The sequence below is a fragment of the Schistocerca cancellata genome, unplaced genomic scaffold (genome assembly GCF_023864275.1).
Source record: "Schistocerca cancellata isolate TAMUIC-IGC-003103 unplaced genomic scaffold, iqSchCanc2.1 HiC_scaffold_713, whole genome shotgun sequence".
Taxonomy (NCBI): Eukaryota; Metazoa; Arthropoda; class Insecta; order Orthoptera; family Acrididae; genus Schistocerca; species Schistocerca cancellata.
In genome coordinates this window covers 47,042-71,040 of record NW_026046724.1, presented here as the reverse complement: position 1 = coordinate 71,040, position 23,999 = coordinate 47,042, and the positions used below count along the sequence as shown (strand labels likewise).

Here is a 23,999-nt window from a genome sequence, read left to right as displayed (position 1 = left end):
CAGGAGGATGCAGAGGAACTATGGCTTAAGTTCAAAAGAATTGTTAACTGTGTGCTGAATAGATACGTACCCAGTAGAACAGTTCATATTGGGAGGAAACTTCCATGGTATACAGTCACTGTAAAGAAACTCCTTAAGAGAAAGAGACTACTGCATAATAGGTGTAAAACAAAGCATAGTACTGTAGATAGGGATGCTGAATAAAACATGTTTGGCTGTCAAGAGAGCAACAAGTAAAGCCATCAGTGACTACTATAGCAGCCTATTGTCAAATGATCTTTCACAAAACCTAAAGAAGTTCTGATTTTATGTAAAGGCTGTACCAGAGTTGGTCTCCAGTCACGAGTGAGACAGGAACTGAAAAAGAAGGTAGCAAAGCAAAAGATGGAATTCTTTAATCTATTTTCAGATGCTCCTTTGCAAAGGAAAACCCAGGAGAATTGCCCCAATTTTAATCCTCGTACCAATGGAAAGATGAGTGAAAAAAGTGTTAGTGTCAGTGGCGTTGAGAAACTGCCAAAATTGTTGAAATTGAGCAAAGCTCCAGAGCCCAACTGAATCTCTGTCACATTCTGTACTGAGTTTGTGGCTGGGTTAGCACCTCTTCTAACTATAATATGTCATAGATCTCTTGAACAAGAAACTGTGTCTAATGGTTGGAAGAAAGCACAGGTCACACTTGTTTACAAGAAGACTAGTAGAAGTACTGCCCAGTGTCCTTGACATTGGTTTCTTGTAAAATCTTAGAGCATATTCTGAGCTCACTTAATGGTGTATCTTGAACAGAATGGCCTCCTCCATGTAAACCAGCACAGATTTTGAAAACATCGCTCATGCGAAACCCAACTTGCACTTTTCTCACATGGTATAGTTAAAGCTTTGGGTCAAGTCTGTTTGGTAGATGCTGAAAAGCATATGACCCAGTACCACACCTACACTTATGTTCAGAAGTGCGATCATATGGTATATCAAGCGAAATTTGTGATTAGATTGAAGATTTTTTGGTAGAGAGGACACAGCATGTTATCTTGGATGGAGAGTCATTGTCAGGTGTAGAAGTAGCTGTGGATGTGCCCCAGGGAAGTGTGTTGGGACCCTTGTTGTTGATGTTATATGTTAATGACCTTGTGGACAATATTAATAGTAACCTAAGATTTTTGCAGATGATGCAGTTACCTATAATGAAGTACTGTCTGAAAGAAGTTGCATAAATATTCAGACGGATCTTGCATAAGATTTGGAAGTGGTACAAAGACTGGCAATTTGCGAGAGGTTTAGAAATGTAAAAAAAAATGTGATTCACAAAATGAAAAAAATGTTGTATCCTATGACTATAATAATGAGTGACAACTGGAATTGGCCAACTCATAAAAATACCTGGTTGTAGCACTTTGTTGTGAAATAGATTTATTACATAGGCTCAGTTCTGGGTACAACAGGTTCTAGACTTCAGTTTTTTGGTGGAATACTGGGGAAGTGCAACACTTTACAAAGGAGACTACTGGCAAATCATTTGTGAGATTGGTTCTAGAATGTTGCTAAAGTGTGTGAGGACCTGTCCCAAATAGGACTAACAGAGGTTATTGAATATATACAGAGAAGGGCAGCACTAATGTTAATAGGTTTGTTTAGTTATGGAGGAGTGTCAGAGATACTGAAGGAACTGAACTGGAAGACTCTTGAAGATAGATATAAATTATCGTGAGAAAGTATATTATCAAAGTTGCAAGAATCAGCTTTAAATGATGACCCTAGGAATATACTACGATCCCCTACGTATTATTCACATAGGATTACGAGGATAATATTAGAATAATTGCTGCACATGTAGATACATTCAAACACTCATTCTTTCCGTGCTCCATACTTGAATGGAACGGGAAGAAACCCTAACTGGAACAATGGGACATACCTTCTTCTACGCACTTAACAGTAGTTTCAAGAGGTGTAGATGTATATCCGAGCTTTCTAGCAACTCCAAGTTAAAGTTCTTGATTAGTATGCTTGTGTAAACTAAAGCAGTGGAAGATAAGTAAATTCAATACATAAGGAATATACATACGAGTTTAAACATATCAAGTCGCCTGGTGCTCATGCAGGGCCAAAACTAGAGCTGTTATATTTGCCTTCAGCACTCACATTACCTCATATATTCCCCTGTTAACTGGTCAGTGACTAATGATCATAATGTTCACTAAATATATACTGGTAAAACTTTACAGGAGCCCATCTTACAAGAGTACGTTTGTAGACAGAGACAGAGAGATTGTAATTAAAATTTTAGACATCTGTGATGCATTAAATGTGAGGCTGACAGCAAATTATATTGGGAGGGGGGGGGGGGGGGGGGAGGCAGTGAAAAACTGTGACTCCCACTGAACCAAACCCAAGAGCCAAGCCTGCATTCAACCGAGACTTCACTTTCACAAAAAAAATTGTCACTTTCTAAACTAATTTAATTCTCTAGGTAGCCTACAGATCACTCTATCACCACTATGTTTACTCTGATTAAAATAACTTTGTGATTAATGTTTCAGTTAGCTAAGTGGTTGGTGCCAGTCGCCATCCAATTGCAGTTCTTTCTCGAGCGACACGTGCTCGCTGTGTTGCCTGTTTTGTGGGTACATGGAGTGCCTTGCGAAGGTTGGCTGTCTGCCCCCCCCCCCCCTCCCCCGCCCCACCCCCGGTCAGTGCAATCTGTCAATCACAAAATAATTTTAATCAAAGTAGAAATACAATTTTTGCATACATTGGTTTTGCCGAGTCACAAATTAAACTGTCATTTCCCAAACTAATATAGAGTGACTGTATCACAGTCCATGGTGTGTCACCACAATAGATTTTGCTTTTACAGCAAAGTAACTATTATTATATCACAGTCAGTGCAAAAGATGTTGTTGTTGTTATTGCTGTTGTTGTTGTAATTTTCAGTTTGAGGCAGCTCTCCATGCTAGTATATCCTGTTCAAGCCTCTTAATCTCTGAATAAGTAATGCAACCTACATCCATTTCAACCTGCTTACTGTATCTATGCAGAGTCTCACTCTACAATTTTCACCTCTCACTTCCCTTCATTACCAAACTGACTAATTTGGTGCATCAGGATGTGTCCTATTAACTGATCACTTATACTTAAGTTATGCATAATTTTTTTTTCTTCCTTGTTCGAATCTATACCTCCTCCTTTGTTGCATTGATTGACTGTTCCATTGTCTCTTGGTAGAATATTTTATATGTTATGAATGGAAACACTCACAACACTGGTATAATATTATATAATATTTATTATTTATTTCACAAACCGGTTTTTGGCTGTTACACCTTCATCAGATACGAAGATAAGTTTAGTTATTCAGTCTACTATCTAATCAAAAGCATTCTTCGATAACACCAAATTTCAATAGCTTTTATTCTTTTCATGTCTAAACTGTTTATTGCCCTCGTTTTACATCCTTACAAGGCTACACTCCAGAAAAATGTGTTTAACACTTAAATTCACATGACATGTTAACAAATTCTTCTTTTTTGGAAATGGTTTTCTTGCTATTGCTAGTCTGCATTTTGTATCCTCTCTGCTTCAACCATCATCGATTATTTTGCTGCCCAAATACTACTACTACTACTACTACTACTACTACTACTCATTTCATAATCTAATTCCTTCTGTATCACCTGATTTTACTCTTGTTTTACTTTTTTTTAATGTTTCTCTTATACCCTCATTTCAAGACATCCATTCTGCTCAACTGCTCTTCAAATTAGTTTGTTATATTTGACAGGATTACAGTGTCTTTGACAAACCTCAGTGTTTTTATATGCACTGGTCCAAATTTGTCCATGGTTTCCTTTACTGCTTGGTCAGTGTACATACTGAACATCAACACAGATAAGCTATAACCCCGTCTCACTTCCTTCTCAACCACTGCTTCCCTTTCATGTTCTTCGACCAACTGGGGAAGAAATATACATGATTGTGTACTATCTGAACGATCTTCAGTTTGCAGATTATATCTTTTCCTTTTTTTTTTTTAACTTCAGATTCAGAACTCCAACAAACAGTCGATGATTTCAGTAGAATTAGCAAGTGAATAGGCCTTTAAGTTAACTGAAGTCAGAGGAAAATTTTGTGTAACCTGCATGCTGAAAGAGAGGCGCTGATGATGTTACTGAATCAAGTCAAGAAATCGTGTTCTTGGCAACTAACAACAATAAGCGGATAAATATTGTGAGGAAGAAGCAGGAGAGACAATTAAAAAAAAATAAATAAATAAAATAAAATAAAATAAAGTCATGAAATTAATATGGCAAACAGAATCCTATTTTTGACAGTAAATTTACAAGCCTGTAACCTGGATACACATTTGATTCTGGCTGACAGCAGTAAGACATGGATCTTAAATGATCGGACTACCCAGGAGTTGAGGCTGTTTTGGTGGGAAATAGAATTTAATATTATGATAATTTGTCCGTATCCACACTCTTGAAATCTTAAGAATAATCTTTGTCACACAGTTCACCTTCAATGTAACTTATCCAGCTGATAATGGTTGATCATTTCTGTAACATGCTTAAGCTGAAGCATCAATCATGAAGTTATGTTAACTGAATTATAGTAAAAATTTGATTGAAAATTGAGTCAAAAGATTTCTCGTAATCTGTGAATGACAGACAAAATGGTGATTCCACATTTATTGCTCAGTTTTTTAGTTTTGGTCACAACTTGCAAATGGCCCGTTGTGCTGCATCCACTTCTAAATCCAGTTTGCTCCCTTTATCTGCATCTAATATTCTATGCAGACAGTGGTTATTTTAGTGAATATGCTATACTCTGTGGAGGGGGCTGAGGGTAATATTGTACATACTATATGGTAAGTCAAAGTCTTGACCCTCTGGGTTACATACATTGTGATTGACAATGTTGACTGGAGACTTAAGATCCCTACTGATCAATACATAAACTGCTCATGTTGATTCAGAACATCTCAGACATGGGCTGAGATCATTGTGAACATAGGTCTTCTGAAGTTTGGCACTGTTCATATCTCGACAGACTTTGTGAGTCCTGGCAGGCTGTATTGATATTGTGTACAACTATTTGTTATTCCCTTTCCTGATCCCAACATTTGCCACTTAAAAGTCTGTCATAACCTTGCATTTCCTAAAGAGATGTGTATCTTGTGTTCATTATGAATTTGGGACAAGAAAAAAACTAGTACAAGTAATGAAAGAAGAAAGAGGTATTCACCAGACTAAATGCAAGTAATTGTTTGATGTCTATACAAATATATATTGCTCCTATCACAATTCTATTTTATGAGATTGTTTTGTTTTGGTCATCATTACATATCTGAAATTAGTAATACTGTAGAGAAATGACGATTTAGCCCAATTTTAAAACTGTTAGTTAATATAAGTTTCATCGCCAACTTAATGTAATGTTATCAGCTGCTTGCTTTACCAACTCATTGGTTAGTTTGCATTTTACATACCCTTAAAATAATTAATTCTTTACTTTAAACTAATACTTGAATGTGGCACATCACATTACTTTTTAACAAGGTAGGAAAAGACAGATTGCTACTTACTGTAAAGAAGACACGTCAAGTTACTGACACAAACACACACACACACACACACACACACACACACACACAAAAGCAATCACACCTCATGCACACATGACTGCCAATTCCAGAATATTTTTAAATAAAGTTGTTAGTGCAAGACAGAGAGCTCCTCAAAATGTGATCTAATGCTTTTTTTACACACAGGGCAAATCATTGAGTCTGATTTGTGGTGCCCTGCGATGGCTGTTGGACCACGAGACAAGGTGCCAGGCAGACCTTGAAGCTCAGGTGGCAGCCCTGACTTTACAACTGGAAGAACTAGAGGTAAGGAAATAATATAACCAAGAATAGGATGGTTATTGGATTGCAATTATATAGAAAAATCAAGGATTCCTAAAATTCTGCCAGCTTCTGATGATTATATTTTGAAATAGTTATTTTGTTTTTCTGATCTGTTGAAGTGTACATTACAATAGTAGAAGAGCCTTGTGAAATTTAAAACTTTTCCTGCTTACAGCTAGTTCCTTGAATATTCTGGCAAACTGCCAGATGTCAAGTGACTCAAATTTGTCAGTTTGCCAAAATCTCGTGAAACAATATAAGAACCCTGAGTCCAGTATACATGCAGCATAAATGCATTTACCTTATGTTTCAGTCTCTCTTAATTCTTTGTATAGTGATCATATAGTAGATTCTCTTTAATACTCTACTTGGCAAATGTGTATCTTGTGGTGTCTTGCAGTTAGGTATTTGTTATAACTTCCTTTGCACGCAAGGGGTTCTTTAGTGGATACAGGAGTGAGGAAAAGATGCCTTTCATGAAAAGGGAGTTCAGATATTAATATATTCTACATCTAACATCAAATAGCAAAAATAATACATACCTTTGTTGCTGAATTAACAGCATAAGTTTGTAATCATGTACAAAATATTTATAAATCTGTCACTCTCCAATACAATGTCTGTAAATATTATTCAGATGGCAAACACAAAAAATGGGGCTCTGTGCATGAATCGTGAAACTCAGGTACACCTGTCGCTGGAGCTCCAGAGGAGGGATGCTTCCTCTCACTGGCACTAGTGTAATCGTTCGTGGCAGGGCCCTCATGCCACAGTGGTAGCTGTAGGAAACGTGGCAGCATAAATACCGCATTATTTACACTGTTGTTCTGTTCCATTGGATATTTTGTTGTCTGTTGAATATGATGGTGTTGATAATGATGCTGGGTACATGCAGACTTCCAGTATTCCGTCTCACCCAACAGCTAAGATATAGGCTTGTTTTGTACTCTCATTTATTTAAAATTATCTTCAGATTTTGTGTCCTTTTGCAGTCATTTCAATGTGAAAGGGAGTTGAAACTGCAAAATGATGAGTCCGGTGGAATTGTGTTTGTCATATTGTGACAATCTGGCGTGTACAGGTCATACTGACATAGCAGTTGTTGCGAGTAAGGTTTCACTTGTTCATTGGAACAAAATGACTGATATAAGTAAGACAGCTTCAGATAGTTGTGGGACAGGCTTTGTTGACTTGCCAACAAATTTTGTCTGTCTGGATTACATATATTTCATAAAAATGAGCGGTTTTGATTACATCAGACCATCTTCACATCGAGTATGTAGATTACAAGAGTAACCTGTCAGTTAATATATACAAATTTACATGTTTCATGTTATAGCAATGATTTAGACTGTAACTTTGTGTTTAGAAACTGATGGGTTACTCTTGTAACTAAAATACATGGAGCATTACAGACTGGCCCTCTGATTTTATTTATACTTGTAGGGTTTGAAGCTCAATGCCTGAAAAAAAAATTATGTATTTATATATATAAATCTCTGAACATCATCATTGAAGATTAGATTTACAAGCACTGTTAAGTACAAAACAATCCCACCTAATTAACATAACTGTTGGTAACTGAGTGCATAGCATAAAAATCATACAATCGTAGATGAAAAAATAAATTAACAAATATTGAATCGTAATTTTTTTAATAAACACATATTTTAATTTTCAGTTACTAATTGCATGAAAATGAGAGTATTCACAGTAAATTAAAATTTGATAGTAAAATATTAAACATTAAATGAATCATGAACTTGCAAAATGACTTTTAAGTCCACATTTTCATGGTTTTGAGTTATGGGCACAGCAATGTTCCAATACCCAACATGCATCACTTAATACCAATGAGAATTTAGTCCCTAACTTCTGTACATTATTTCCAGTAACAGAACATTCTTGTTTACTGGCAAAACAGCCTTAGTCCAGGACTTAAGTTGTTTTGCTTGTAAGGTAATGATAATTGTTAACATATTCATGTATAGCTTCAATTTGGTAAAAGTCTGTATTACTTTTTTTTGCTTGGTACACCTGTGATATGTTAGTTGAAAACAAAAATGGCATCTGAAAGCAGTTCTTTATATATTGGTGTTGTTGAAAATAATGTCCAAAAAAGGAGGAAAGGAATGAAACGGGCTGTAGAATACAAGAGAGCTACAATAAAGCATGCTAAGGTTAAAGGTTTGGAGCACATAAATCACGTGAGGAAATTAGTTTCAGCTAGACAAACAGGACCTATTTGTGGGTAAGCAATTTGGATTTAATTTTGTTTCACAGTATTGTTGTACACAATATTCTTGTACACATCATGTAGCTTACTGAGACTGGTAATTATTAGTAATGCAGACTCTTGTTTATAAAAAATTGTCACATTTCAGATGCAGGAAACAATGTCTTAACTTGATTTCCATAAATGCATTGTTAGAAGCAGTTAGTTACATGTACAGTTTTGACACTAAGAATGAACAAGGGACAAACTGAAAGTATTGCCATAAAAACACGAAGAGGAAGGAAAGACGAGCCTGGTACTAGGGCAGCTATGTTCAAATACTGTGTTAAAGATTCAGACAAGCAGATGGAGGTGTGTAAGAAAGCCTTCCTCAGTGTTTATTGTGTTACTGAATCCAAGATGAAGAGATTGTGTCAGTTGCTGATTGGTAGCAAGTTTCCCAAAGGCCAACGTGGAAAACACAAACCAGGGAATGCAAAAGAGGCTGATATACTTGCTACTATTCATGCTGGTAATGCGTCATTTCTAACTAAACAAACCCACTATGGAAAAACAGATGTTTTCTACTTAAACAGTGAACGAACTGTGGAAACTAAGCATGAAATGTTTCTTCTCAAATATCCTGATAGTAATGTATCTTACCACTATTATCACAGATATTTCAATAACTATTTTCGTTTGAGGTTTGGTAGGCCCAGTACAGACATATGCATTACGTATGAAGAACTGAATGTTAAAGTGAAAAGCAGTGCACTTAATGATTGTGCTAAACGTGGGCAGACTCTACACGTTGAAGGACGTGTGTGAACACATAGTCAGCTGTAGTGCTAAAGGAAATTTTACAGTTACAGTTGTTGAAAGTGAGGATGTTTATGATTACAACTGGTGGTCACATTATTACAAAAGAAATGCAAATTTCATAGAGACGTCTGTTACGGACGTTCCTGGAGATAAAAAGGTATCCTTCACTGTTTCAAGTTTTATGGACTTCTGCTTTTCTGCGGAACAGATCGGAATATTTGTGGCAAAACCATTCATAGAAGGAATAATCCTACATTCTTTCATCCTTGGGCCAACATATCCGCACATACCAGAACTATCACAGAGACATGCTTATCCAAATGGTATGTGTCCAATCAGTGAAAATAAAATTATTAAAGATATATGCAAAATTGTCAAGTACATTCCTGACTGTAATGAATCCAAAGCATTTTATGAGATAATTGCAGCTTGGGAATCAAAGACAAATGAGTAAAATTGCAATTCTGTTTTGAAATTTTGTCCTGTATGTTTATTTCCCTGGATGATTTACTGTTCTGTGTATTCTGAATGTGTTTTTCAATTAAGAAAATACATTATTATGTGTTTATATGCCAGAATTTTATTATGTAAGAAGCAAAACTGAAGTTAATTTGAAAAATGACTTAAGTTCTTTTTTAAACCAAAATTTGAACATGAAGTAAGTACAAGATCATGCTTTTGTAATGACAGTCTTATGTAGTTTTGATGTATGTAACATATAATGCAATAATTTATTGCAATATTCACTTCAGTAAGATAATAGACAGTTTTTTGTTGTTTCTGAAAATGTACCGCTAAGGACTTAAGTCATTTTGCAAATTCACGATTCAAATAGAAAATGAAATACTTTTTCTTATTTCTAGATATTGAACAGGATTATTGATTTATACAATTTCTTCTCAGTTAACAATGAGGTGTTTCACAGGTCTGCATCAAATTTTAATCAATTTTCATATGAGCAGTAATAAAAAATAAGAACTTCATTTCCATTTGATAACAAGTATCTGAGATCTTGCTGAAAGGTAATCCCTCCAAGTCTTTTTATGTGAAAAGTCTTAAATTTTTTTGCGTAAAACAATCGTTACTAACATTCTACAACTTTGTTATTCATGTCTACATTTTTCCAGCCCTTTGCTGTTAGAGGGCTCTGAATTGTAACATGTGACATAGTGGTGTGTAACGTAACTATGTCGGTACGAGAGAAACAGAGTGCTGTAATCAACTTTTGAATTCGAAGAGTTTGTCCACACATGGAGCACCCTCTCCTTCAACATGACAATTCTAGGCCAAACGCGAGTGATGCAACATCTGCAACAATCAGTTTTGTTGGGTTGTCTGTCATCGATCAAGCTCCATACATTCCCAACTTGGCCCCATCTGATTTTCATAGGGCTTCACTTTGATAGTGATGAGGCGGTGCAAGCTGAGGTGAGGTGATAGCTCCATCAACAAAGTCAAAGTTCTACAGTGACGGTATCAACAAACTGATCTATTGCTAGGAGAAATGGTAACTATGCCAAATTATTACAATTTTGCATATTGATTGTAATAACAATTGTGTCTAAATGCCGTACGCTAAATAAATGGTAACTATGTTGAGAAATAAATATGCATACATGAAGAATAAACATGTAGAATGTTAATAACATCTGTTTATTTTATATTGATTTAAGAATCTGCACATAAAAAATCTGGAGGCATTGCTTTTCACCACACTTTCGTAGAATTTTAAAAAAAGTAAAAAAAAGAATCTGCTGCTAATCAGATTGCAATACTTTCATGATACGTAGCTACCAGCAGTTATGTTAAGAGGATGTAATTATTTTGTACTTAACAGCTATTGGAAAACTTCTAAACTCCAAAGACTTTTTTTCAAGTTATTTTGAGGATTGTGTTGTACAGTTTTAGAAAATTAATGTCTGGGTGCTGAACTACAAATCCTACACTTACGAAGAAAATCGAAGAGGGCTAGTAAGTAAAGTCTCCTTATCAGATCTGCAGGTAGTTTGATGAAACCAATTTTACAAATATTTGCAATCTAGATGGACAGTAAACTTTTTGGACAACTGATATTGGGTTTTCTCCAATAAAGGACAGTATGTTATCCATCTGAAGTATTGGCTTTGGTGTGGGTTGGGAGGATTGGCTCTCACTGAGAGTGTACCCTGGGGAGAGGAGGGGGGACGCAACCCTCCTCACTCTCGCAGACATTTTCATTGCCTGAGAGTCCCTAAAAAGTCGTCAGTTTTGTTGGGTTGTCTGTCATCGATCAAGCTCCATACATTCCCAACTAGGCCCCATCTGATTTTCATAGGGCTTCACTTTGATAGTGATGAGGCGGTGCAAGCTGAGGTGAGGTGATAGCTCCATCAACAAAGTCAAAATTCTACAGTGACGGTATCAACAAACTGATCTATTGCTGGGAGAAATGGTAACTATGCCAAATTATTACAATTTTGCATATTGATTGTAATAACAATTGTGTCTAAATGCCATACGCTAAATAAATGGTAACTATGTTGAGAAATAAATATGCATACATGAAGAATAAACATGTAGAATGTTAATAACATCTGTTTATTTTATATTGATTTAAGAATCTGCACATAAAAAATCTGGAGGCATTACTTTTCACCACACTTTCGTAGAATTTTAAAAAAAGTAAAAAAAAGAATCTGCTGCTAATCAGATTGCAATACTTTCATGATACGTAGCTACCAGCAGTTATGTTAAGAGGATGTAATTATTTTGTACTTAACAGCTATTGGAAAACTTCTAAACTCCAAAGACTTTTTTTCAAGTTATTTTGAGGATTGTGTTGTACAGTTTTAGAAAATTAATGTCTGGGTGCTGAACTACAAATCCTACACTTACGAAGAAAATCGAAGAGGGCTAGTAAGTAAAGTCTCCTTATCAGATCTGCAGGCAGTTTGATGAAACCAATTTTACAAATATTTGCAATCTAGATGGACAGTAAACTTTTTGGACAACTGATATTGGGTTTTCTCCAATAAAGGACAGTATGTTATCCATCTGAAGTATTGGCTTTGGTGTGGGTTGGGAGGATTGGCTCTCACTGAGAGTGTACCCTGGGGAGAGGAGGGGGGACGCAACCCTCCTCACTCTCGCAGACATTTTCATTGCCTGAGAGTCCCTAAAAAGTCGTCATGAGACAGTCGCAAGCTTTTTTATGAGGAAAGACTTCTCACGAAATGCATACATTCATATTCAGCAAGGCACTGATAACCAACACTGCCATCAGTAATGTTAAACTCCCTTCAAAGTAATATCAGAATGCAGAGATGTATTTACATTCTGTGACAGTTACTTTTGATCTTAGAGTATTGATGTTTTTCATTGTCATCACCACCACCACCACCACCACCACCACCACCACCACCACCACCGCCACCAGTGTTCTGCCATAGGATAGGTCTTCACATGTAGCTTTCCATGCACTCTTGTCATTTGTGACCGTCTTTGTTTTCTCATAATTGTTTCCTATCCTTACACTATCCACAACCTGGTAGCTTCTGTGTCTTCTTCTTCTTCTTCTTCTTCTTCTTCTGCCATTCACTGTTCCCTCATAGCGTTCATTCTCTTCCAGTGTCCAAGCCAACAGTGTTTCCTATACCTGATTATCTTTATAATTTCTCTCTCTGCCCCCACTCTTCTCAGCACCTCCTCATTTCTCACTTTGTTTACTCATGCTGTCCCTTTCATCTTTCTCCAAATTCATGTCTGAAACACTTCTATTCTTATTTCTTCCTCTTTTCTCAGTGTCCACATCTCAGCTCCGTATAATGCCAAGCTCCATATAAGCACTTCGCCAGTCTCTTCCTCAGGTACTTGTACATGCATCCACATAGAAGCCTCCTTTTCTCATTAAATGCATTCTTGGCGATCACTGTACGTCTTTTCACCTCCTTATTACATCTCATGTCACCTGTAATTATACTTCCTAGATATTTGAAAGCACTAACTTATTCTGTATCTTTCTCTCCTAACTTTGTAGTTCTTCTTGCACTTATCACCATACATTTTGTCTTTTTCTCATTAATTCTCATTCAAATTTCCTCACAGGTGTTATTTAATTCTTTTAATATTCCAGTCATAGTTTTTTCGCTCTCTCCCAATAACACCATTCATCCACAAATCGGATACATTGTAGTCTCCTACTACCAACACACACTCATCTTTTTCATTTTAAACATTTCTGAATAATGTGCTCCAAATATGTTTTGGAGAGACAGCAGCTGTGTTTCACTCACCTTCCAATTGTACTTTCCTCTGTCATCTCGTTCCCAATCTGTATTTGTATTTTCTGTTGTAGTATAGGTTCTTAAACAGCCTCCTACCCCTCCAGTCAACAACATTCTTCCTTAAAATGTCCATTAATTTATTCCACTGTACTCGATCAAAGGCTTCATCCAGCTCAGTGAAAACAGTATAAACTTCTCTTTCCTCTTTCAATGTATCTCTTACCTATAATTCTCAGCAGTCCAACTGCATGTCTTGTACTTTTTCCTCTTTTAAACCCATACTGTTACTCTGCAATACTTTTTTCCAGTCTTCTGTGAAGTCTCCTATTTATCACCCGTAGTGGAACTTTTGTTGCGAGGGAAATCAAACTTACAGTTCTAAAATCCTCATATTTCTTGTGATTGCTTTTCTTCTCAATTGGTATCATTACTGCTGAGAGAAAGTTGTCCGGCCATTCACCTTTTTTATACATCTTATTACATAGATAAGTTAGCTCTTTCACACCACTACTCCCAAGGCTCTTAAACACATTTGCGGGTAATCCACCAGTTCCACTTGCTTCGTAGTTCTTCATCTCTCTTCAAGCCCTTTCTACTTCTCCTTCCAAGATGCAGCATCCTTTGTCCTCTTCTACAACTCTTGTCTAATTCTTGTTACTAATTAACTGTTTTAATTTTTCAGTATTGAGATTTTACTGTGTTCATACGTAGTTGTTTTCATATATCCTTTAAATTTTTTTACTTCAGTATTGAGAAATTAAATTTAATTTTTAGTTAAAAATTCACACAAAATGTATGTTTTAAACTGGTGTATTACATTTACAATGTTTAATACCCAGGCAGAAAATGCAGTTGACTGGTTGGGTCAGCAGGCTCAAGGAGTGGAACTGAGAAACAAATTAAACACGATTGCACGGCAACTCAGTTCTATTCACAAGAGAGAGGAGAAGTTGCTCAGCCTAAGGAACAATGTCAAAAAGGTCAGATAAATTTCTTAAAATTTATGACAAACAGCAATAAATAATAATAACAGTAGTAGTAGTAGTAGTAGTAGTAGTAGTAGTAGTAGTATTGATAATAATATGAAAAGGATAGTTGCTAATCACCATATTGTGGACATGCTGCATTGCAGTAGCCACAACAAAAAGACTGTCAGAAAGCGAGCTTTTGACCAAATAAGCCTTCATTGGAAATAAATAAAATACACACACACAACTGCAACTCATACACACATGACCACAGTAAGCCAGACTGCAAACAACGGCGCATGATGGGAGAAGCAACCAGGTGATGGGTGTAAGGAGGAGGCTGGGGCCGGGAGGGGTATGGGTAGCAGGGTAGGTGTGGAGGATAGTAAAATACTGCTTGAAGGAGTGTACAGGAACAAGGTGGAGAGAGGGTAGGGCAGCTAGGTGCATTTGGGAGTTTAGATCGAGGGCTGGGCCGAGGAGAGCAGGTAGTGGAAAAGGAGAGAAGTAAAAAGACAGTGCGCACTTTGGTGGGATAGAGGGCTGCGCAGTGCTGGAAAGGAACAAGGAACGGGCTAGATGGGTAAGGACAATAACTAACAAAGGTTGAGGCCAGGAGGGTTATGGGGACTTAGGATATGTTGCAGGGGGAGTTCCCATGTGCACAGTTCAGAAAAGCTGCTGTTGGTGAGAAGGATCCTGATGGCACAGGCTATGAAACAAACATTTGAAATGAAGAACTTTGTGTTGGGCAGTGTGGTCAACAGCATGGTGGTCCAGCTGTGTCTTGGCCAGCGTTCATTGGTGGCCATCATGAGGGCAGACAGGTTTTTGGTTGTCATGGCAATGTACAATGAAGCACAGTGGTTGCAGCTTAGGTTGTAGATCATATGACTGATTTCACAGGCAGCCCTGCCTTTGATCCCCCCCCCCCCCCCCTCATGACTCTTTGATGAGTACATGCTTGGCTACGTGGGCCCCCAGCCTTTGCAATGCTATTTTCATTTCTGTGCTGCATGGTATAAATATTTAAATATTGGCCAATATTTAAATTCAGAGTAGCACTTGCACTCTAAATCCTCAGTTATTTGTTGGATGTGTTCCAATATGTATCTTCTCCGACAATGTTTGCCATCTCCAAATCCCTATAATATCGTGGAAGTTATTTGCTCATGTCTTAGCACATATCCCATCATCCTCCCTGTTGAGGGAAATGTAGGATTATTGTAGGGAGAGTTCCCACCTGCATGATAGTCATTGTCCTTTACTGACTTAGCCCCTTCCCCTGTTCCCATTCCAGCAGTACACAGCCCTCTATTCCACTAATGCACCCACATTCTTTTTATTCCCCCCCCCCCCTCCCCCCCTCCACACACACCAGCCTGCCCTCCGTCTAACTTCCCTGCTGCACCTACAGGGCGTGATCAATAAGTAGTAGGACTGAATTGATTTAAATTTTTTTATTGAACTATTTGGTACAAATGCTTTGAACCTGGGAAAGAGGAAGAAATCCGCTGGTGACAGATCTGGACTGTAGGGAGAGTGAAGCAACATGGCAACTCTGTGCTTGGCCAGGTGTTCCAAAACCTGCAGCTCGCAGTGGCTTGGCGCTTAGTCATGGTGCAGCTTTCAACAAGCAGCGCTGTCTGGCCGCACTCAGAGGATATGTTTGTGCAACCTTTCAAGCACTTCCACATAAAATTTCTCATTCACAGTTTGTCCAGGGGTCACAATCTCCCAGTGAACACACCATGACTGTCAAAAAAGCAGATGAGCATAGTTTTGACCCTTGACTTGCTCATTTTGGCTTTCTTCGGACGTGGGGAATTGTGCCACTCAGTGCTTTGGTGTTAGGTCTTCGGGTCATACTCAAAACACCATGATTTGTCACCAGTAATCACATCGTGAAAAGAATATGGGTTTTCTTGGACACAGTTCAGAATTTCCTGTGAAATTTGCACATGATCAGTTTTTGTTTGTCAATCGGGATTTTTGGCACAAACTTGGCACACGCCTTTCGCATGGCCAAATCCTCGGTAACAAATTTTTGGATGGTACTGTATGAAATCCGTATCTCATCAACCATCAGACGAATGTTTAAGCACCAGTTGGAGCTCAGTAGTGCCTTCACCTTGGCCACATTTTCTTGAAGTTGATTGGCGACTAGTGCACTGGTCGTCTTCGATGAGCTCTCGCCCCTCTCGGAATAGCTTGTGCCACTCGAACATTGTTGAGCGGCTCAGGGTAGCATCATCGCAGGCGTCCTTAATTATTCCGGGGATCTCCGTCAAGGTTTTCCCGAGTTTCACGCAGAATTTGGTGGCGTAGTGCTGCTCAAGATGTTTTCTCCATCTTGAAACGCGACCGCACTACTGAACGGAGGACCAAAAAAATTGACGTGCTCACTCTACACTTTCCTGCAGGTGACTGGAAAAAATTTGGTCTCTCCAAAAGCTTCTCACTACATACTCAGGTGGTCTGACCCCCTCCACCACTCCGTTCGCGCTGAAGAAATTCAGTCCTCACACCTTGTAGGTGCCCTACCCTCTTCCCACTTTGTTTCTGTATGCTCCCACAAGCAGCACTTCACTGTCCCCCACCCTTACTGTACATACCTTCCCCTCCCTGCCTCAGCCTCCTCCTTACCCCCACCATCTAGTTTGCTTCTCCCATCAAGTGCTGCTGCTGCTTGCAGTCTTGGCCTTGTGTGTGTGTGTGTGGGGGGGGGGGGGGGGGGCCGCGCACGCATGTGCGTTATAAAATTAGAGAGATTTGACGACACATGAGGTACAGGCAGTTAAATTTACCCATGCAACAGCTGTTAATGGAATTTCAAAGAGGTTCCAGTGTATGAGTACAAGGGTAGTAGGTATATAATTTTCAAACATTTATCACAAGAGCTTTGAGGGAGAGACAAAAAGTACAGAAAAATGTCCTCAGTGAATGTGAGTGGCTACAAATACACGTTTACATTGCTTTGTACCTTTTCTTTATCTGTAATAAAGTCAACTAGCATTATTTTTAAAAGGAACTTTGGATCGTGCCTGTCTTTCTCACTGTTATTACATTCCCGTAATAGTTCTCTCTGTGCTACTTACTATACTCAGTTTTGTCCTGTGTTTTCCTCTGCTGCTTGCAAATGTATGATTTAGGATACTGAAACTTTGATCTGTTTTGAACATTTGCTAATCATGCTATGTTTCTCTAATAGTGCTCTTACATTATATTTTCTGTTTTACATCCTACAGGAGGCTAAGAATACTGATAAGAAATCTTCCCAAAGATCTGAAGAGTCTCCATCAGTTCCTGCAATGAGAGATTTAGTTACTGATGAAGATGAAATTTTGTTAGAAGAATATGAGGAAAGTAATTGTGAAGATGGCACCATTGACGCCACTGAGGATGAAGAAGATGAAGAGAACCAGCTGGATGAGCCAAAGCCAACCCAAGTACTTTCACTAACATAATGTGACTTATTGTAGAGTAGCTATAAAAGTGTGTGTAAAATATGTCCGTGTGTCAAGATATTGATGTATCTGAAGAACAAGTGAGCAGGCAGTCATGTGTCAATTGAACGAAATGTTTGTCAACTGGAGGGGTTCTGCGAGTAAATAATAAAGAAAAGTGTAGTATAAGTAGAGACACTGTAAAATATTGAATCTGTCCTTTCATTTGCTATGCCAGAAAATGCACTAACGTAATGTGTTTAGCTGAACATTACGGTTATGTGTGAGGGTTGCGTAGTTTCACAAAGGAAGTACAGAATTCCGAAGAAAAATTGAAATAGCGAAAATGTACTTTTCTAGTACTTTAGAGAGATTATCTACATATACATACATACAAGCCGTTTTTCAGTGCACTTTGTACCATTGCTACTCATTCCTTTTCCTGTTACACTCAGAAATCGAATGAAGGGAAAATGATTTCCTCTGTATGAACTCCAGTCTTTCATGTGCTTATTTCTTTTCAGAATATGACTTTCATTAGTTATAGCCCCACATGACTGCTGTTCACTTCTAAACACTTTTTTAAATGTTGCACCAGCTTCTTACACTGCAGAGAAAGTGTCTTTGCTTGGGGACTGCACTAGTTGACAAAAGGCTACATTGTATTCCTCCTCACCTTCACACCATTGTTTCAAATTCAGGAAGAGGTAACAGTGGCTGGCTGTGAGATCAAGACTTTAAGGTGTGTGGTTGAAAAGCTGCTAATGGAAATAATGAATCTTATCCTTGGTACAGGTAGCAGTGTGTGAACCTATGTTGACATGCAGAAGGGTTACCTCAGATAGCGTTTTCCCCCAGCAATGATTCTGGATGGCGGGTATCAGTTTGGTGAGTATTTCTCAGTAGATTTAAGATATAACTGGTTACCCCCATTTGATGAAAACCAAAAGAATGTCCTTTTCTTCCCAGGAAGTGATGGCCATTGTTTTAGGACCTGAATAAGGGGGCTGCTTGTTTTTTCCCTCCAGTTTTGGCATGATCAAATGGTGCCACTGCATTGACTATTAGTTGATTCTGTGGCAGTGAAAGATATCCATGTCTCATTGCCCATAACAGTTTGAGAAAAGAAATCATCCTCATCCTGTCGATGTCAGTCCAAAAACACTCATTGTTTGACACTCTTTGCTCTTTATGTCAGTTGGTAAACATTTTTGGAACCAACAGTTCATAGCAAAATATGTTATATCTATTTTGTGACAGTTATGTAAATAGTGGTAGAGGAAATTCATCAACCAGTAAATGAGTTGCCAGCTTTTGGTACATCTGCTGCACGATTTCTTTGAACTGGATGTCAGGTTTACGACTCCACCTTTATTACACACATCTGTGCACAGCCAGTTTTGAATACTCAGCCCATTACTCATTACTGTGGGCTCATAAATTAAGTACACCTCCTGATAAATTTGTATAGCTGTAGATCCTTTTGCATATAAAAATCAAATTACCGCACACACTGTGCAACTGGGAGGAGCAGTGGTATTTGAAGGCATTTCACCCAGTTTAAAAGACTACAGAATCAAAGCAGTTCCTTCTACAGCTTTGTTAACAATTGGCATGGCTCTGCCTTTGTGAAACTCTGTTCTGAGATGCCAGTGTTAAAATGTAACCAAATAGCCCTTACTTTTTGAATACGCTTCTACCTATATAATGTAAGTTGCACTCCAAAACATTTCTACAGCCTTCAGTTAATAAGTACAGTAGACCAGACTAAGGTACAAACTGTAATTCACCCTGTGCTGTTTGTCTGTAAATTTAAAGTTAAAACAATTTCGGATCATGTCATATCCATGGCATTTGGGAATTGCAGAATAAGTTGCTTTTTAAATGTTTCTCCAAACTGCCACCATCAGTTCATATGATAGTGAATTATGAAACTTTGATACTGTGGCAAATGGACTATTTGTTGTAAATGTGTCTCCTTCTAACCCTGAAAATGTGATCTGTACCAAATATTGTGGTTATGAATCTCCCTTTTTATATTGATTTGGCAGATAGTGCCCCATAGTACAAAATATAGGATAGAGCAGGATATACTGTGCCATAGTGCACCTTAGTGCTTGGGTATTAAAGTTTAGAGTCAATTTTCTCCACAAATGAAGCTTTAGTGTTACAAATGAAAACGTAATAAACTTGCCATTCCAGTGAAGGGCTGTCATCTTCTTAGACACCTAAAACTTACACAATGAACAGTGTGATGTGAGCATATCTGCATTCACAGAAGTTTGTTTATTTTGTGCAGCTTTGTTGAAAGTGAATGGCTTTTCTTTGAGTGAGATCACCGCTTGAATGGTCTTTATCAAAATGATTTTTTTTCCTTCTGTAGAGTTCAGTATTGTCTCCCAAGCAGGTCAATATGTGTCACTGGCATACCCTGTAATTATGACCAATTCTGTAGAGCACCTGGGAAGTCATTGACATAACATACAAATAGGAATGGGCTCAAGAGGAGCCTTGAGGAACCCCAAAGTTTGCTTACTATCATGGATATTATCCTTTCCATTATATCCCCAATATCATATCTGATTTCTGAGTACTGTTTCCTGTTGTCTAAATGTGATTGTTCTAACAGCTTCAGTTTTCAAGTGATAAATTATTTTTCTGTGCTGAAATGCAGTGGTAATGGTAATATTCTGTAGTCTTTGGAAAAAGACGTAATTTGAATCAAAATAATTGCTCTTAAATTTATTTACAAGGTTTTAAATTTTTTCTATGTAACTGTGTTGTATATTATTAAAAAGGTAACCTGCTAGCAGGAATAATATATTATGTTGTGGAAACAGTAAACGGCTTCACTCTTTGTTGCAGATTTATTTCTGCAGCCGAACCCATTCTCAGCTGGCGCAAGTGGTGGGTGAAATACGGCGTAGCCCCTATGGGGCTGATATCCGTGCTGTTCCCCTTGCATCCCGTTCTAATTGCTGTATCAATGAGAGTGTTCGCCGTCTTGGTAACAATACTCTAATAAATGAAAGGTAAGGAGCGCAGCTAGAATTTTATCTGGATGGGCATTTTGCTGCATGTGTAAACTCTGATACTGGATGTGTGTGAAAACTCTTTGCCTCTGTATATGTCTGCTTGTGTCTGTATATGTGTGGATGGATATGTGTGTGTGTGTGTGCGCGAGTGTATACCCGTCCTTTTTTCCCCCTAAGGTAAGTCTTTCCGCTCCCGGGATTGGAATAACTCCTTACCCTCTCCCTTGAAACCCAAATCCTTTCGTCTTTCCCTCTCCTTCCCTCTTTCCTGACGAGGCAACCGTTGGTTGCGAAAGCTAGAATTTTGTATGTATATATAATTGTTGAAGCTGGCTAAAGTGATGAGGAAAGAGGTTTTAGGTAGGGTGGCAGGTGATCGGCGTGAAAGGAAGTGCTCCATCGCAGCGAGGCCCTGGACGTGCGGGATATTTGTGTATAAGGAAGTGGCATCAATGGTTACAAGGATGGTTTCTGGGGGTAACGGATTGGGTAAGGATTCCAGGCGTTCGAGAAAGTGGTTGGTGTCTTTGATGAAGGATGGGAGACTGCATGTAATGGGTTGAAGGTGTTGATCTACGTAGGCAGAGATACGTTCTGTGGGGGCTTGGTAACAAGATACAATGGGGCGGCCGGGATGATTGGGTTTGTGAATTTTAGGAAGAAGGTAGAAGGTAGGGGTGCGGGGTGTCAGTGGGGTCAGGAGGTTGATGGAGTCAGGTGAAAGGTTTTGTAGGGGGCCTAAGGTTCTGAGGATTCCCTGAAGCTCTGCCTGGACATAAGGAATGGGATTACCTTGGCAAACTTTGTATGTGGTGTTGTCTGAAAGCTGACGCAGTCCCTCAGCCACATACTCCCGACGATCAAGTACCACGGTCGTGGAACCCTTGTCCGCCGGAAGAATGACGATGGACAGGTGAGCCTTCAGATCACGGATAGCCTGGGCTTCAGCAGTGGTGATGTTGGGAGTAGGATTAAGGTTTTTTAAGAAGGATTGAGAGGCAAGACTGGAAGTCAGAAATTCCTGGAAGGTTTGGAGAGGGTGATTTTGAGGAAGAGGAGGTGGGTCCCGCTGTGACGGAGGACGGAACTGTTCCAGGCAGGGTTCAATTTGGATAGTGTCTTGGGGAGTTGGATCATTAGGGGTAGGATTAGGATCATTTTTCTTCGTGGCAAAGTGATACTTCCAGCTGAGAGTACGAGTGTAAGACAGTAAATCTTTGACGAGGGCTGTTTGGTTGAATCTGGGAGTGGGGCTGAAGATGAGGCCTTTGGATGGGACAGAGGTTTCGGATTGGGAGAGAGGTTTGGAGGAAAGGTTAACCACTGAATTAGGGTGTTGTGGTACCAGATTGTGTTGATTGGAATTTTGAGGTTTTGGAGGGAGTGGAGCTGGAAGTGGGAGATTGAGTAGATGGGAGAGACTGGGTTTGTGTGCAATGAGAGGAGGTTGAGGTTTGCTGGAAAGGTTGTGAAGGGTGAGTGAGTTGCCTTTCTGGAGGTGGGAAACCAGGAGATTGGATAGTTTTTTGAGGTGAAGGGTGGCATGCTGTTCTAATTTGCGGTTGGCCTGTAGGAGGATGCTCTGAACAGCCGGTGTGGATGTGGGAGAGGAAAGATTGAGGACTTTTATTAAGGATAGGAGTTGACGGGTGTGTTCATTGGCTGAGTTGATGTGTAGGTGAAGGATTAGGTGGGTGAGGGCAATGGATTGTTCAGTTTGGAACTGGTATAGGGACTGATGGAAAGAAGGGTTGCAGCCAGAGATGAGAACTTTAAGTGTGAGGCCTTTGGGGGTAATGCCAAATGTCAGACAAGCCTGAGAAAATAAAATATGCGAGCGTAATGTGGCTAGGGTGAAGGCATGTTTGCGGAGGGAATGTAGATAAAACTTAATGGGGTCGTTGTGGGGGTGTTGTGAGGGTGACATGGTATTAGAATGTGGAAAGTGTAACATGAGGTTGAAATGAAAATGAAAATAACTGGAGGAAGTAACTGGAGATCTGTTGTGAAAAAAGGCGAAAAAGTGTTGGTTTTAGATGAGCTATGTTGATCCTGTGCTGAACTTAGGTTGGGGAACAATGATGGGTACAAAGGTTAGGTAGTTGTGTTGCCGCCAAAACACGTTAAAGGATGGAGAAATTCGGGAAAATTTCGAAAAAACTGCGTGTAAATGTATTAAAAGGAGTGGTTTTGTGGTGGCAGATTATGAAAATGAGGCTGACAATTGTCTGGCGAAGAAATAATGACGTTAAAACCCGTGGGAAGCGGCTAAATATTATCAGTGATGTTTGAAAAACGGAAATGGAAATAAAGCGAAGTTATCAGAACTAGACGAAATGGTTGTTTAATAGGTGAAAGGAATTGTTTGTGGACTAGAAACGGTGGATTTTATAGCGGCGGTAGTGTTGAAAGCGGAAAAAAAAATTTTTGGTTATGGTTTGAAAGTGGGTGACGTATTGTTGAGTATATATAGGTGGGATAAAATTGTATAGTAGATTACGGTAAAAAGGAGAAGGTGAATACAGAGTGAAACTACTGGCAAAAACAAAAAGAGAAAATAAGATGACAGAAAAGATTTCGAAATGCAACAGTGACAATTACAAACGTAATTGTTGGGTTCAAATTAATGATATGAATATAATAGAAGGAAACATTCCACATGGGAAAAAATTATATCTAAAAACAAAGATGATTTGACTTACCAAACGAAAGCGCTGGCACGTCGATACACACACAAACAAACACAAACATACACACAAAATTCTAGCTTTCGCAACCAACGGTTGCCTCATCAGGAAAGAGGGAAGGAGAGGGAAAGACGAAAGGATTTGGGTTTTAAGGGAGAGGGTAAGGAGTCATTACAATCCCGGGAGCGGAAAGACTTACCTTAGGGGGAAAAAAGGACGGGTATACACTCGCGCGCACACACACACACACACACATATCCATCCACACATATACAGGCACAAGCAGACATATACAGAGGCAGAGTTTGGGCAGAGATGTCAGTCGAGGCGGAAGTGCAGAGGCAAAGATGTTGTTGAATGACAGGTGAGGTATGAGTGGCGGCAACTTGAAATTAGCGGAGATTGAGGCCTGGTGGATAACGGGAAGAGAGGATATATTGAAGAGCAAGTTCCAATCTCCGGAGTTCGGATAGGTTGGTGTTAGTGGGAAGTATCCAGATAACCTGGACGGTGTAACACTATGCCAAGATGTGCTGGCCGTGCACCAAGGCATGTTTAGCCACAGGGTGATCCTCATTACCAACATATATATAATTATAATAGAAGGAAACATTCCACGTAGGAAAAATATACCTAAAAACAAAGATGATGTGACT

The 23,999-nt window shown here is 38.9% G+C and overlaps 1 protein-coding gene across 1 annotated transcript in view; it reads left to right on the top strand.

The window, feature by feature from the left end:
• LOC126141456 (putative ATP-dependent RNA helicase DDX11-like protein 8) overlaps positions 1-23,999 on the top strand; it is a gene marked incomplete at its 3' end in the record, with an annotated part of 73,891 nt that overhangs the window by 10,480 nt on the left and 39,412 nt on the right. The window contains exons 2-5 of the mRNA XM_049915246.1: positions 5,771-5,890; positions 14,047-14,187; positions 17,424-17,624; positions 20,487-20,653. Of these exons, the coding sequence (XP_049771203.1) occupies positions 5,771-5,890; positions 14,047-14,187; positions 17,424-17,624; positions 20,487-20,653 (629 nt within the window). The remainder of the gene's footprint in view (positions 1-5,770; positions 5,891-14,046; positions 14,188-17,423; positions 17,625-20,486; positions 20,654-23,999) is intronic.